A 15767-nucleotide genomic window follows, 5' to 3' on the forward strand; every position below is an offset into this window, starting at 1 on the left:
TGGAGCACAACAAAATTATAGCCCAGGTTTAAAAAAATAAATAAATTAAAATAAACTAAAAAATCCCTATGACACAATCCAATAAAAAAAAAAAATTAGCTCTTACTGCAATACTCACCCACCCCACATATTCACAGTTCTTAGATCCAGCACTGTTCTTCTTATGGGTTCACTGAAGCCATGTAACCCACTTGCTGTGAGCACAGGGAGTCAAGGAGCTGCTCCCTGGGGGCGTGTCATCGGACTACCCAGGAGGAATCCTGTAGGGAGCGTCTGTATATTATTGTGCTGCTCTTTGCAGCATACAGGACCCATCTACTGCCGGATGGTGGAGGCCTGGACCACCAATAAGGCAAAGTGAGGCGACTTGCTCTGGTGGTAATCGCAGGGGTCTCAAACTGGTGGCCCTCAGGCTGTTGCGAAGCTACAAGTCCCATCATGCTTGTAACTGTCAGCCTTGCAATGCCTCATGGGACTTGTAGTTTTGCAACAGCTGGAGGGCCGCCAGTTTGAGACCCCCTGTTAGAGTGTCCATACCAGGCACTTCATTCTCACTACAGCTCAGTAACTTTGTCATGCTAGCAAGTAACCTAGGCAAGCTCCTGCCTGGGCACTACCCCCTGCAAGAAAATGGGGGGATGGAAGAGCTGAAATTTTGCTTTTCCTCTTGCTTTCCCATCTGGCAGTCCCTATATATTGAAGCTGTATACATAATGCATTATTTTCCCTGTCGGAGTCCCCACCAGAGTCCCCCTATCAGGGCACCTATCAGAGTCAGCCCCTGACATCAGAGTCCCCCTTAAATCAATGTCCCTATCAGAGTCCCCCTTTTCATTGGTTTACCCATACAAGGATCTCTTAAATTAGTGCTCCAGAGTCACCCCGTACATCAGTGTCCCCACCAGAGCACCCCTCCCCCTTACATTAGAGTCTACCCTTATATCAATGTCCCCCATCAGAGTCCTCCTTACATTAGTGCCCCAATCACAGTCACCCCTTACATCAGTGTCCCTATCAGTGGCCCTCCTAACATTAAAGTTCTCCCTTGCATCAGAGTCCCCATCAGCGTCCCCCCTTACAGCAGCGTCCCTGATCAGAGTCACCCCCTTGCATCAGGGTTCCTATCAGTGCACCTATCTGAGTCACCCCCTTACATCAGTGTCCCATTCAGACTCCCCCTTACAACAGTGTCCCATTCAGAGTCCCACTTACACCAGTGTCCCAAACAGAGTCCCTCTTACACCAGTGTCCCATTCAGAGTCCCTCTTACAACAATGTCCCCATCAGAGTCCCCCCTTACATTGGTTTACCCATCAGAGCCACCCCTCACATCAGTGTTCCCCCATCAGAGTCTCCCTTAAATTAGTGTCCTCATCAGCATCCCCCTTACATCAGTGTCCCATTCAGAGTTTCCCTCACATCAGTGTCCCACTCAGAGTCCCTCTTACAACAATGTCCCCATCAGAGTTCCCCCTTAAATTGGTTTCCCCATCAGAGCCACCCCTTACATCAGAGTCCCCATCAGCACCCCCTTACATCAGTGTCCACCCATCAGAGTCTAACTTAAATTAGTGTCCTCATCAGCATCCCCCTTACATCAGTGTCCTGTACCAGAGTCTTCCTTACATTAGAGTCCCTATCAGAGTCACCCCTTACATCAGGTCAGGGGTGCTAACGTGAGGGGGGCGGTTGAGGGCACTGTGCACATCAGGTGTTGGGGTAAAGGAGACACTCATCCATTGTGGACTATATAAAGGGGGCTACACATAGCCTGTGGGCACAGTTTGGAGACCCCTGCCGTAGGGGATCAAGAAGGAACGGTTTCCCTGTTGGAGCAAACAAGACCATGTTTTGCCCTCCTCTGGGTTCAGGGTTCTGAAGGTGAAGGTTCATTTATTTTTTGTGCTTTGGTTGAACTCGATAAGACAAGGGACTTTTTTTTTCAACTTGAAAAACTCTGAAAAGTGTAACTGCAGACAGAAAATGTCATTGCTAAGCATTGTGCTAGTAACACTTTACACTATAATGAGGATCTAAGAGTCTTCTTACCTCTACCTGCTGGCAGATCTGAATGAGTTTTGCCATTTGTGATTCAAGTTCACTGCTGTACTTGACCAAGCTGGTAAGATTTGACTCCAGAGTTTGCTAGAAACAAAGACACAAGGAATAAATTAACCCACCTACAATCGTTATCAAGCTTTCTACATTGCAATGCATTTACAGTGTATTTACACCCCAACAATGAACATTTTTATTTGCTTAAATACATAATTGAATGCATTCTGTTATATCTGTTTGACAAGAGCAAAAACAAAAACAACTGTTGATCCTAACAGAAATCTTATGAGCTGATAACCTCATGTGCTCTCAGTCTCTGCTACACTTTTTCTAATGCTTCCTGATGAATCAGTAGAAATTTGCTTGGTGAGTGGCCCTGTTGGCTGTTTCCGACCAGATATCCTTCAAATGAAAAGCCAAAAGGGCCGGGCAGAAAACTGTCAGCCAAACAGCGGCTGCGTCCAATGAGATGCAGCTGCTGTTTGGAGTATTCTGACAACTGGCAGAGTGGCTGTCAAAATACTATAGCCACAGTCTATTTGTGCTGTGTAGTGTGCCTGGAGGAATCTTTTGGATCTTTACGTGTATGGCCAGTTTAGGACCTCCAGTACTCACACAGGATCCCTGATGGGTTTTCCAGGGTTACGGGGACCTCCAGTGTCACAGGATCCTGCCAGGTCATCCAGGATTCCTAGGACCTCTGGTACTCAGGGGATCCCTGCTGGGTCTTCCAGGACCTCTAGTATTAGCAGGAACCCTGTCAGGTCTTCCAGGGTTCCCAAGACCTCCAGTACTCACAGGATTCCTACCGTGTGATCCAGGGTTCCAAAGACCTCCAGTACTCACTGGAACCTGCTTGGTCTTCCAGGGTTACCGGGACCTCCAGTACCCACAGGAATCCTGCTGAGTCACCCAGGATTCCTAAGACCTCCAGTACTCAGGGAATCCCTGCTAGGTCTTTCAGAGTTATCGGGACCTCCAGTACTCAAAGGAATCCTGCCGAGTCATCCAGGATTCCCAAGATGTCCAGTACTCAGGGAATCCCTGCCAAGCCTTCCAGGGTTTCTGGGATCTCTAGTACTCGCAGGAACCCTGCCAAATCGTCCAGAAATCCCAAGAATTCCATTACTCACAGGTACACTGCCAGTTCTTCCAAGATTCACAATATCTTCATTACTCATAGGATCCCTGCCAGGTCTTCTAGGGTTATTGGGACCTCTAGTTCTCACAGGAACCCTGCCGGGTCATCTAAGATTCCCCAAGACCTCCAGTGCTTTGGGAATCCCTGCCGGGTCTTCTAGGGTTTCTCAGGCCTCCAGTACTCACAGGAACCCAGGCAGGTCTAAGACCTCCAGTACTCATGGGATTCTGGCTGGGTCTCCCAGAATTTCTAGGACCTCCACTAATTCCAGGTCTTCCAGAGTTTCTAGAAGCGAAGGTGTGTCCCCTGACCAGAAGAGTATTTATTTTCCAACCTTTGAAGTAGTTGGTGCTCAGTTTTATCACCAGCTACCTGAGAGCTAAAGTGCCATAATTTACTTGACAGCTAGCATCCCTGAGAATTACAGACCAGTTAGCCTAACATTAATATTATGCAGGCTCTTGGAGGGGATGATAAGGGACTATATACAAGATTTTAGTAATGAAAACAGTATCATTAGCAGTAATCAGCATGGATTCATAAATAATCATTCTTGCCAAACCAATCTATTAACCTTTTATGAGGAGGCGAGGTGCCATCTAGATAAAGGAAGGCCCGTAGATGTTGTGTATATGGATTTTGCAAAAGCATTTGGCACAGTCCCCCATAAATGTTTACTGTACAAAGTAAGGTCCATTGGCATAGACCATAGGGCGAGTACATGGATTGAAAACTGGTTACAAGGGTGAGTTCAGAGGGTGGTGATAAATGGGGAGTACTCAGAATGGTCAGGGGTGGGTAGTGGGGTCCCCCCGGATTCTGTGCTGGGACCAATGCTATTTAGTTTATTCATACGACCTGGAGGATGGGATAAACAGCTCAATCTCTGTATTTGCGGACGTTACGAAGCTAAGCAGGGCAATAACTTCTCCGCAGCATGTGGGGCAACTACATGGCAAATGAGGTTCAATGTAGAAAAATTTAAAATAATGCATTTGGGTGGCAAAAATATGAATGTAATCTATACACTGGGGGGAGAACTTCTGGGGGAAGATGTAGTAGATGATAGGCTCAGCAATGGCATGCAATGCCAAGCTGCTGCTAACAAAGCAAACAGAATATTGTCATGTGTTAAAAGGGGGATCAACTCCAGAGATAAAACGATAAATCTCCCGCTCTACAAGACTCTGGTCCAGCCGCACCTGGAGTATGCTGTCCAGTTCTGGGCACCAGTCCTCAGGAAGGATGTACTGGAAATGGAGCAAGTACAAAGGAGGGCAACAAAGCTAATAAAGGGTCTGGAGGATATTAGTTATGAGGAAAGGTTGCAAGCACTGAACTTATTCTCTCGGCAGAAGAGACACTTGAGAAGGGATATGATTTTAATTTACAAATACCGTACTGGTGACCCCACAATAGGGATAAAACGTTTCCGTGGAAGGGAGATAAGACACGTGGCCACTCATTAAAACGAGAATAAAAGATGTTTAACCTTAAAGGGGTTGTAAACCCGCGCCGTTTTTAACTTTAATGCATTCTATGCATTAAGGGGAAATGTTTATTTTTTTTTTTTTTAATGCAGCAGTGCCCCCGAGCCCCCCTTATACTTACCTGAGCCCCGAAATTTGCACAACGGAAACGAGCACACAGTTCTGGCTGGTGTCTCATGTTCCGATTGGATAGATTGATAGCAGCGCAACCATTGGCTCCCGCTGCTGTCAATCAAACCCAATGACGCGGGAGCCGGGGGGCGGGCCGAGTCATACATTTGGCGGCTATGGACGCCGAATGATGGACTCGGGAGCGCGCCTGCAAGGTAACCCCAAGAACAGCGCTTCTCCTAGGGGGTCATCTGATGTGGGGAGGAGCCAAGAGAGCCGCCAGGGGACCCCAGAAGATGAGGTTCGGTGCGACTCTCTGCAAAATGAGCTGCATAATGGAGGCAAGTTTGTTTTGTTGGTTATTTAAAAAAAAAACAAAAAATCAAAAACAAACCCTTACAATCACTTTAAACTGCGTAGAGGGTTCTTTACTGTAAGAGTAAAGAACCCTCCATAGGCGGTGGTCTCAGCGGGGAGAATCAATAGTTACAAGAAACTATTAGATAAGCACCTGAAAGACCACAACATACAGGGATACACACAGGGCTCAAGTCCTGCGGGAACGCATGGGAACAGAGTTCCTGTACGTTTTCCACAACAGGAACTCGGTTTCTGTTATCAGTTGCATCCTGCAAGACTTTGAAGTACGCAAGCTGTGTGGCAGGTGCTACACCAGTGGCCGCCGACACAGCTTGCAATAGTAAGTGCCGCACACCAGGGGTGGACTGACCATTCAGGCATTGCCAGTAGGGGGCCCCATGACAGCTTCCGCTTTGATCTACCTGTCAATCACAGCTAGTTGACGGGTAGATCAGGTCCCTGCTGCTAAGAGATTGTATTTAGTCAGCCCTCTCATGATGAGCTCCTCCCCGCCGGCCCCTCCTGAGTTTCTGTCTCCTCATCTACCCCCCCCCCACCTCCTGCATACTTGTTCTGTGTGTTCCGCTGAATCCCCCCCTCCTCTATCTTCAGTGCCACATGATGAGAGAACCCAGAGGAGGAGCACAGCTATTCTACTCAAAGGACATGCAGGGAGAGAGGTGAGCTGAGGGAGGAACATCAGTTTGGGGTGGTAAGCGGAGCACAATACCTGGCAAAGTTTAATGCCAGGAGGGCAGTTTATGTGGAAATATGTGAAGGGTTGGAATAGCAGCGAGTGTGTGTTGGAGCCCTGCAGAGTTTGCAGCCCCCCAAGCTAACATACATCTCCTACTCAGGAACACATCATTATCTCTCTAAGCATTCTGTCCAGATATTGTGCAGTTAATTTATGACCTTTCCGTTTAACCCTGTGTTATCCAAACTCTTTTCAATGAAAAGTGTAAACTGACCACATAAACAATCTATATACAAAATAACATTCCCCAATAAAGATCAGAACATGATGTTCACATTTGCATGGAAGCACAATTGAATGAATGCTGATTATTCCGAGAATTACTGTATTTATGTTTATTTAGGATTTTTTTTTTATGTACTAACAGTTAAGCTTCATACACACAATATGAAAATTGGATGAAAAATACCACTTTTGAAGTGTTCGTGCATATGACTGTATCATTATTTTTTTTGGTGGGGGAGTGTATCTCGGATGGGAGTTCCCACACTTTTTTCCCCGGGACTTGACCCCTGGATATACAATGTAATACTGACATATAATCACACACAGAGGTTGGACTTGATGGACTTGTGTTTTTTTTTCAACCTCACCTACTATGTAACTATTTAACAGTTGCCGGCTTCTTTCCTGCTTGCCAAAAGATCCATGCATGGGCCTGACAACTCTCTTGCCTGCTCCCTGCATTGACCCCTGCCTGGACCTTTGCCTGACTTGACCATTGTCTGCAACCCTGTGAACAGTATCTACATTGTAGCTTTCCATTCCAGCCATCCACTCATGGAGCAATCCAGAGGGCCACAACCTGGTGCCAGTTTGCAGCAAAATAAATAAATAAATGGGTACTAATTTTGGGCTGGCTTGTTGCCAAAGATATGCCCCCACCTGGTCTCAGCAGTAGGCAGAAGAGGACAGGACTCCTCAACCAGATCCTGCACGTCTCCCTGCAGCTGCGGAGAGGCTCATCTTTACCCTCCATCCCTGCCTCAGCAGTCTGCAGCAGAGAGGACAGAACTTGTCCTACTGATCCTGCTCCTCTCTGTGCAGCCGCAGCACCCCGTAATCTCCACCCCCCCCCCTTGTTTCAGCATTCAGCGCACTCCAGCAGCTGACTTTAGCCCTCCTTTGGTCCTCCTCCAGACCCTGCAGAGCAAGGCAAAGGGGGTGCACTGTGATGTAAGGGAGGGTGGGGGACTCTGGACTTCTGATGTAAGGTGGGATGCTCTGGACTTCTAGTCTTACAGATACAACCAGCCCTTTGAGGGCACCCATAATGCTGACATGGCCCACAATGAAATTAAGTTTGACACCCCTGATCTAGAAGATCTAGATCTTTTGTTTTTTTAATTTTTGTGTAGAACACCCCACATAGGAGCTGCAGATGAGCAGGGATTCCTTACTCGTGCACAGCCAAGATTTAAACCCACCACTGTTTTCAAGGGAGACTGGCTACATGTGGCAGTCTCCCCCCTTTGTTACTACCCACCAGTGTTGCTCTACTCGCTCTGTCCTTTCTTTGCTCCCGTACCTCCAGGAAAGCTTCCTCCCTTGTGTTTTTGGCAGGATCCTTCCGGCACCCGAGCCCCAGCCCAAGGCAGGACTTCCCCCCCAGGGTCGCCGACTGCCTCCTTAACACTGCATTTTCCACCCGACTGCCCCTGCTGGCACGGTCTATGTCAATTTATGAGGTTATCTCAGTTCCCCACCAGCCCACTTCTGGGGATTGGCTGAGGCTTCATAAATATTCATGACATCGCTTCCTAACACCCGCCCTCTAATTCTAGAAGGTTCTATAACCTTCCAGAGGGTCTGCCAGGATAAGTCATCCAGCCCTGGCCTCTAACAACCCTGACCTAATTTAGTGACTCAGGTTATTCCTGTTCAGAATATATTTTACTTACTCTGCCAATACTGGTAACACCAACTAGAGGGTGTCAAATTTACATGTGTCTAATCCTCTTATGGGCAGCTGTATACCCACGGGACATCACCCACCAGGCCTGCGTCCTTCAATGTCCTTTAATGAATAGTGGAGGACTGAATGGGAACCAACTAAAAAAGGATTAGGGAGTTGGATTGGTGGAGATTTTTTTATAATTTTTTTGTACATTTCTATATTTTTTTTCTTCTTGGAATCTGCCATTTCCAGATTTGTAGGGTCTTACCAAGCGCTGGCAGCAGTCACGGAGCGGTAAACCCTTTTGCATCAGTTGGGGTTTATCGCACTGCCAGCCCTAGTTAGCTCCAAAATTGACTGAGGCCTTTCCCTCGGCTTAATGCTTCAATGGTGCCACATAATGCTGTCAGCAGTTATATGGACCCTTGAACGCACAAATCGTGGCTGTAAGGTAAAAAAAACTAAATCACACAAAGCGAAACTTTTTATTTACTCCAAACGCATAAATATAAGAAAATATCTCCATACGCTCAAGTCCTCCTCGGCTGAGCTGTCATTTAGCATTGTTCACGTGGAATTCTACGCTGTTTATCTGTCCGCTGTGCGTATGAAATATTTATAAAGGCAGGAGGGCGCTTAGCGGAGCTAAAGATAATCCATTTGGAAGTATTGCTAGATTTCTTAACACACAAGACTACATAACACATCAATAATTTAGGCGACACAGAATTCCCATTAAACAATGTGATTTCTACTAAGAGGAAAGGTTTGGTATTGGAGACAGCACGTTACCAACCTTGTAAGTGATACCGTATTAATAGCTCCAGCCTTCCAGGAAAGGAATTATCCACTCTTCCTAGTCGGAAGCAGGAAATAAATTAATGTTCTGAAATAATTCTGATATACCGGATGCAAACCTAGCAGACCTTACACCCCAGCGGCCCGGGGGCTGCATGTGGCCATTTGGTACTTTTTGTATGGCCTTCGGGGCCCCACGCCAATCTCTGCTGCCTTGTTCTAGCAAACTCTAGCAGTTTTGTGTAACGCGTTTCCAGTCTATGTGTTCTGAAGTGTGTCCCTAGTCTCCAACAACCCCTGGCTCGTCTCTGAAAGTCTCTTGCAGCATGTCTGCAGTCTTTCACCATCTCCTGCAACATGCCTGCAGTCACTGACCATCTACTGCAACATGCCCAATGTCTCTGACCATCTCCTGCAACATGTCCGATGTTTCTGACCATCTCCTGTAACATGTTTGATGTCTCTGACCATCTCCTGCAACATGTTCGATATCTCTGACCATCTCCTGCAACATATCTGATGTCTCTGACCATCTCCTGCAACATGTTCGATGTTTCTGACCATCTCCTACAACATGTTCAATGTCTCTGACCATCTCCTACAACATGTTCGATGTCTCTGACCATCTCCTACAACATGTTCGATGTCTCTGACCATCTCCTGCAACATGTTAGATGTCTCTGACCATCTCCTGCAACATGTTAGATGTCTCTGACCATCTCCTGCAACATGTTAGATGTCTCTGACCATCTCCTGCAACATGTTAGATGTCTCTGACCATCTCCTGCAACATGTTAGATGTCTCTGACCATCTCCTGCAACATGTTAGATGTCTCTGACCATCTCCTGCAACATGTTAGATGTCTCTGACCATCTCCTGCAACATGTTAGATGTCTCTGACTATCTCTTGTTTCTTGTCTGCAGTCTCTGACCATCTCCTGCTTACATGTCCACAATGTCTGACCATCTCCTGCAACATGTTGGCTGTCTCTATCTCTTGTTTCTTGCCTGCAGTCTCTGACCATCTCCTATAATAAGTCTGCAGTCTCTGACCATCTCCTATTACTCTGCAGTCTCTGACCATCTCCTATAAGTCTGCAGTCTCTGACCATCTCCTATAAGTCTGCAGTCTCTGACCACCTCCTATAAGTCTGCAGTCTCTGACCACCTCCTATAAGTCTGCAGTCTCTGACCACCTCCTATAAGTCTGCAGTCTCTGACCACCTCCTATAAGTCTGCAGTCTCTGACCACCTCCTATAAGTCTGCAGTCTCTGACCACCTCCTATAAGTCTGCAGTCTCTGACCACCTCCTATAAGTCTGCAGTCTCTGACCACCTCCTATAAGTCTGCAGTCTCTGACCACCTCCTATAAGTCTGCAGTCTCTGACCACCTCCTATAAGTCTGCAGTCTCTGACCATCTCCTATAAGTCTGCAGTCTCTGACCATCTCCTATAAGTCTGCAGTCTCTGACCATCTCCTATAAGTCTGCAGTCTCTGACCATCTCCTATAAGTCTGCAGTCTCTGACCATCTCCTATAAGTCTGCAGTCTCTGACCATCTCCTATAAGTCTGCAGTCTCTGACCATCTCCTATAAGTCTGCAGTCTCTGACCATCTCCTATAAGTCTGCAGTCTCTGACCATCACCTGTAAGTCTGCAGTCTCTGACCATCACCTGTAATGTATCTGAGGTTTCTGACCATATCCTGTAATATATCTGAGGTCTCCAACCACCACCTGTAATGTCTGCAGTATCTGACCAGCTCCTGTATCATGTCCATAGTCTCTGACCATCTCCTGCCACATGTCTGCAGTCTTTTACCATCTCTTCTACCATAATGTAAGAAGGGTTGAAATTAAAGCACACACCACTAAGAGGTCCAGATTGCCTTAAAGTTCAGGGGTACAATTTAAGAAATAGAAAACGCATTTCAGGGGTCTAAGTGCCCCCTTCATCAGGGCTTGACTTTCAACAAAGTGAACAAACTAGTAGTGAACTGGACCTACAATGGTATTTATTCTAGTGTGAGTTGAAAGCACAGTCCTAATCAGCAGCTTGTTTAATTACCAGTCAAGTCCTGATGAAGCGGGTACTTAGACCCCTGAAACATATTTACTATATCTTGAATTGTTCACTTGACCTTTATGGAATAAAGTTGTATCTGGACCTCTTAGCAGTGGTGTGCTTTTTTAATTTCAACCCTTCTTACATTACACTAGAAGCCAAGGAGACTGGAGATCCTCTGGGGTGTGGAAGCTGCCTGCCAAGGAATCAGATCATTTACACCAAAATGAATACTTTAAAGCGAAGTTCCACCCAAAAATGGAACTTCCACTTTAAGTACTGGTGACCCCCTGAAATGCCACATTTGGTATGTAATTTTTTTATTTTTTTTGGGGGGGGGGGGGGGAAGCGGGTACTAGGGTGCCCACGTGTCCCGGATTGCCCAGGATTGTCCCTGATTTCACACTTTTGTCCCGTGTCCCGGGCACCTTCATTCCGGGACAATACAGTGTCCCGGAATGAAACAAAACACAGTCTGCTCCGCTGAGTCCGCTCCCTCTCTCTGTCTGCTGCCGCGGCGCCGCCACACACAGTCAGTATCAGTGTCACACTACACAGCGCACAGGAGGATGACTCATGCTGGCAGTCTGGTTGCTAGGCTAGGGGCCGCCCCGCATCTAGCAACCAGTGACGTCAGCCTGAGGGGCGGGCTGAGAAGGAGCTGGTGGCACTGGCAGTGAGTGTGGGCAATGCAACCCCCCCGCAGGCCCCGCACAGTAACGTACCGGTCCCCAGCCCAGCCAGAGTGACGCCACTGACGACACAGGGCGCCACTGACGTCTGGTCTCCAGACTCCAGGGCAGGCCAGTCAGCAGCTTCAGTCTCGTGTGTGTCCTACTCCTCTCACTGCCTGTGCTCTCACTGAGATTCCTCCTCAGATTCCTCCTCCAGAGCCCAGGCTCCTCCCGCCCACGAGGTCCTGCAGTTAAAATACAGACACTGACAAACTTCCAGGAGTCCAGGTTAGTGTACAATTCTGCTGCTGTCCCCCTCCCCCTCCATTCTGCTGCTGACTGTCCCCCTCCATTCTTTCTGCTGCTGTCCCCCTCCATTCTTCCTCTGTGTCCCCCTCTTTTCTGTTGCTGTCCCCCTCCCTTCTTCCTCTGTGTCCCCCTCCGTTGTCTCTCTGTGTCCCCCTCCGTTGTCTCTCTGTGTCCCCCTCCGTTGTTTCTCAGTGTCCCCCTCCGTTGTCTCTCAGTGTCCCCCTCCGTTGTTTCTCAGTGTCCCCCTCCGTTGTCTCTCTGTGTCCCCCTCCGTTGTTTCTCAGTGTCCCCCTCCGTTGTTTCTCAGTGTCCCCCTCCGTTGTTTCTCAGTGTCCCCCTCCGTTGTTTCTCAGTGTCCCCCTCCGTTGTTTCTCAGTGTCCCCCTCCGTTGTTTCTCAGTGTCCCCCTCCGTTGTTTCTCAGTGTCCCCCTCCGTTGTTTCTCAGTGTCCCCCTCCGTTGTTTCTCAGTGTCCCCCTCCGTTGTTTCTCAGTGTCCCCCTCCGTTGTTTCTCAGTGTCCCCCTCCGTTCTGCTGCTGTCCCCCCCCCGTTCTTCCTCCGTCTCCCCCCCCGATCTTCCTCCATGCCCCCCTCTGTTTTTCCTCCGTGTCCCCCTCTGTTCTGCTGCTGTTCCCCTCCATTCTTCCTCCGTGTCCCCCTCCGTTCTTCCTCCGTGTCCCCCTCTGTTCTGCTGCTGTTCCCCTCCATTCTTCCTTCCTGTCCCCCTCCGTTCTTCCTCCGTGTCCCCCTCCGTTCTGCCTACGTGTCCCCCTATGTTCTGCTGCTGTTCCCCTCTGTTCTGCTGCTGTCTCCCTCCGTTCTTCCTCCGTGTCCCCCTCTGTTCTTTCTCCATGTCCCCCTCTGTTCTTTCTCCGTGTCCCCCTCTGTTCTTCCTCTGTGTCCCCCTCTATTCTTCCTCTGTGTCCCCCTCTATTCTTCCTCTGTGTCCCCCTCTATTCTTCCTCTGTGTCCCCCTCTATTCTTCCTCTGTGTCCCCCTCTATTCTTCCTCTGTGTCCCCCTCTATTCTTCCTCTGTGTCCCCCTCTATTCTTCCTCTGTGTCCCCCTCTATTCTTCCTCTGTGTCCCCCTCTATTCTTCCTCTGTGTCCCCCTCTATTCTTCCTCCATGTCCCCCTCTATTCTTCCTCCATGTCCCCCTCTATTCTTTCTCCGTGTCCCCCTCTGTTCTGCTGCTGTTCCCCTCTGTTCTGCTGCTGTCCCCCTCAGTGTCCCCCTCTGTACTTCCTCCATGTGCCCCTCTGTTCTGCTGCTGTTCCCCTCTGTTCTGCTGCTGTCCCCCTCTGTTCTTCCTCCGTGTCCCCCTATGTTCTGCTGGTGTCCCCCTCCGTTCTTCCTTGTCCCCCTCTGTTCTTCTGTGCCCCCATACTTTATTTTTTCCTTATTTAAAAACGCTTACAGAAAACATCTAACATAAATAAAATGTATTTTTAATCCCCACCAGACAGAGCCAGACTTACTGCTGGTAAGGATACAGCCTGTGCCCAGTCAGTGCCAGTCCTGGGGCCGCCGCCGACTACTCCCGCAGCCGTTGCAGTGCATTGCCAGCAGCGCCGAGGTCCGTGAGTTTGCCTCCCGCCAGACATTGACAAACTTCCAGGTTAGTGATACACTTTGTTACAGTGAGCATACTCCCCCTCCATTATGCTGCTGTCCCCCACTATCTCTCCGTTCTGCTGCTGTCCTCCTCCAGTTTTCCTCTGTGTCCCCCTCCATTCTTCTGCTGTCCCCCTCCAGTTTTCCTCCGTGGCCCCCTCCGTTCTGCTGCTGTCTCCCTCCAGTTTTCCTCCCTGTCCCCCTCTGTTCTGCTACTGCCTCCCCTCCAGTGTTCCTCCATGTCCCCCTCCATTCTGCTGCTGTCCCCCTCCGTTCGGCTGCCCCCTCCACTCTTCCTCCACTTTCAGTGTCACTTACAACTCCTCCTCTGTTCCTCTTTCTGTTGGGGTACCCCAAGGCTCCGTCCTTGGGCCTCTCCTATTCTCTCTTTATACCTCTTCCCTGTGTCAGTTGATAACCTCATATGGCTTCCAATACCACCTATATGCCGATGACACACAGATCTCTCTCCCCTCTTCAACTAACCTCCTCGATCTCCTCATGGATCTTAAACTTACTGAATGACATATTGGTATAGATGTCACAGTCACACCACTTCCTCAAACTCAGTCTTACTAAAACGGAGCTAGTTACATTTCCTCTTTCCCAGTCCCCCCCCCCCCCCCCCCATGATTTTATCAACAGCACAACCATTAGTCCCTCCACACATGCCAGGGTGCTGGGTGTCATCCTTGACTCTGACCTCTCCTTCAGCCCCCACATCAGTGTTGCCAACCGTCAGTATTTAGTGGCAGCCAATAAAAAACAGACAATTTTCTCCTGCAAGTAAATGTAAAAAAAATGCCAGAAAAAGTAAAAGGTTGCCAGTAAAAAATATGGCTGTGACGCTCGGCTTGGTCCAGAGCCGGTTGAGACCATCTGAGTGCCTTCTACAGTGTGATCGGGCAGCTCAGGCGGTGCAATGGAGCCAAGCAGAGCAGCCAAAGCCTTGTGATGCAGTGAACTTGCCAGAGTAAGTGATGTACAAAGTACACCGTTGTCACTAAGTGACTTAGTTAAAGCAGGTGTACATTGCATACCTGTCTAAACTGGTTACCACTGTTTGCTTTTTTTTCCCCAAAAAATTGGCAAAAAAGGTATCAAAAACCATCTTTTTTGAGCGGGTGCGGGGGGGGGGGGGGTTGTCCCTGAATGGCAGTTTGGAAATGTGGTCACCCTAGCGGGTACCCAGTTTTAACAGTCACCCAGCTCCCACTTCCTCCCCTGGTGCTGTGGCACTGGAAGGAAGTTCACCTCCCCCCCCCCGCAATCTTCTGGGACACATCACAGGTCCCAGAAGATTGCCCAGCCATTCAGAACGTGGCTCGCGCATGCACAGCTCGTGCTCGGCTGTGAAGCCACAGCCGGGCACCCACAGATAAAATGCCGTGGGTGAGGAGGGGGAAGGGAGCGAGGCTTTGGGTGGACACATTGCTGGAACAAGTGACAGATAAGTGTGTGTTTATTAAAAGTCAGCAGCTACACTTTATGTAGCTGCTGACTGTTAAATGGGTGGAAATCCACTTTACGGTAACAATTCCAGTAAAATAAACATACAGGTCCAGTGCTATGTTTCTACTTTCCTCAACATTTCTTGTATCGTCCCTGACCATCTCTTGTATCACAGCCACAGTCTCTGACCATCTCTTGTATCACGGCCACAGTCTCTGACCATCTCTTGTATCACGGCCACAGTCTCTGACCATCTCTTGTATCACGGCCACAGTCTCTGACCATCTCTTGTATCACGTGGACACATTGGAGTAATTTTAAGAGCTTGGGTGTAACTTAAATTTCTTTTTCTTTTTTTTTCTTTTAACTGAACTTTATTTTTCACCACATTGGTAATACAAAGTCCCTTATGTGATGCATTGTATGGTAAGAGGTTTTCTTTAATGAAACATCAGGGGCATGTATGCGGGGTTGGGGGGGGGGGGGGACATTTTTTTTAGGAGGGAATTTTAAGTGTTTGGGTGTAACTTTAATTTTTTACACTTTTTTCTATTTTTTTTTTCACTAAACTTAATTTATTACCACATTGGGGACAAAAAGTCCCCTATGAGCAGTGGTTGAAATACATTATTTCTATTATAATAAAAGCTTCAACTCTTGGCACTGTAGCCTGCCACCCCAGCCACCAGATGCAACTTGTCACTAGCCTGGCACCCTTGCCCTCAGATGCAGCTCATCAGTAACTTTCCACCCTGGCCACCAGATGCAGCTTGTCACTAGCCTGCCACCCCAGCCACAAGATGCAGCTCGCCACAATCTTGCTACCCCAGCCACAAGATGCAGCTCGTCACAATCTTGCCACCCCAGCCACCAGATGCAGCATGTCACTAGCCTGCTATCCTGGCCACCAGATGTAGCTTGTCACTAGCCTTCCACCCCGGCCACCAGATGCAGCTTGTCACTAGCCTGCCACCCCGGCCACCAGATGCAGCTTGTCACTAGCCTGCCACCCCGGCCACCAGACGCAGCTTGTCACTAGCC

At 48.6% G+C, this 15767-nt stretch overlaps 1 protein-coding gene across 2 annotated transcripts in view; it reads right to left on the minus strand.

Annotated features, from left to right (window-relative positions):
- The window catches only part of LOC143958277 (putative E3 ubiquitin-protein ligase MID2), a 557933-nt gene that overhangs the window by 430161 nt on the left and 112005 nt on the right, over window positions 1-15767 (minus strand). For both annotated transcript variants that reach the window (XM_077467793.1, XM_077467794.1), the window contains exon 3: window positions 2050-2145. In XM_077467793.1, the coding sequence (XP_077323919.1) occupies window positions 2050-2145 (96 nt within the window). The remainder of the gene's footprint in view (window positions 1-2049; window positions 2146-15767) is intronic.

This window comes from Lithobates pipiens, unplaced genomic scaffold (genome assembly GCF_037356315.1).
Source record: "Lithobates pipiens isolate NorthernLeopardFrog02 unplaced genomic scaffold, aLitPip1_a1.2 Scaffold_60, whole genome shotgun sequence".
NCBI classification, from domain to species: domain Eukaryota; kingdom Metazoa; phylum Chordata; class Amphibia; order Anura; family Ranidae; genus Lithobates; species Lithobates pipiens.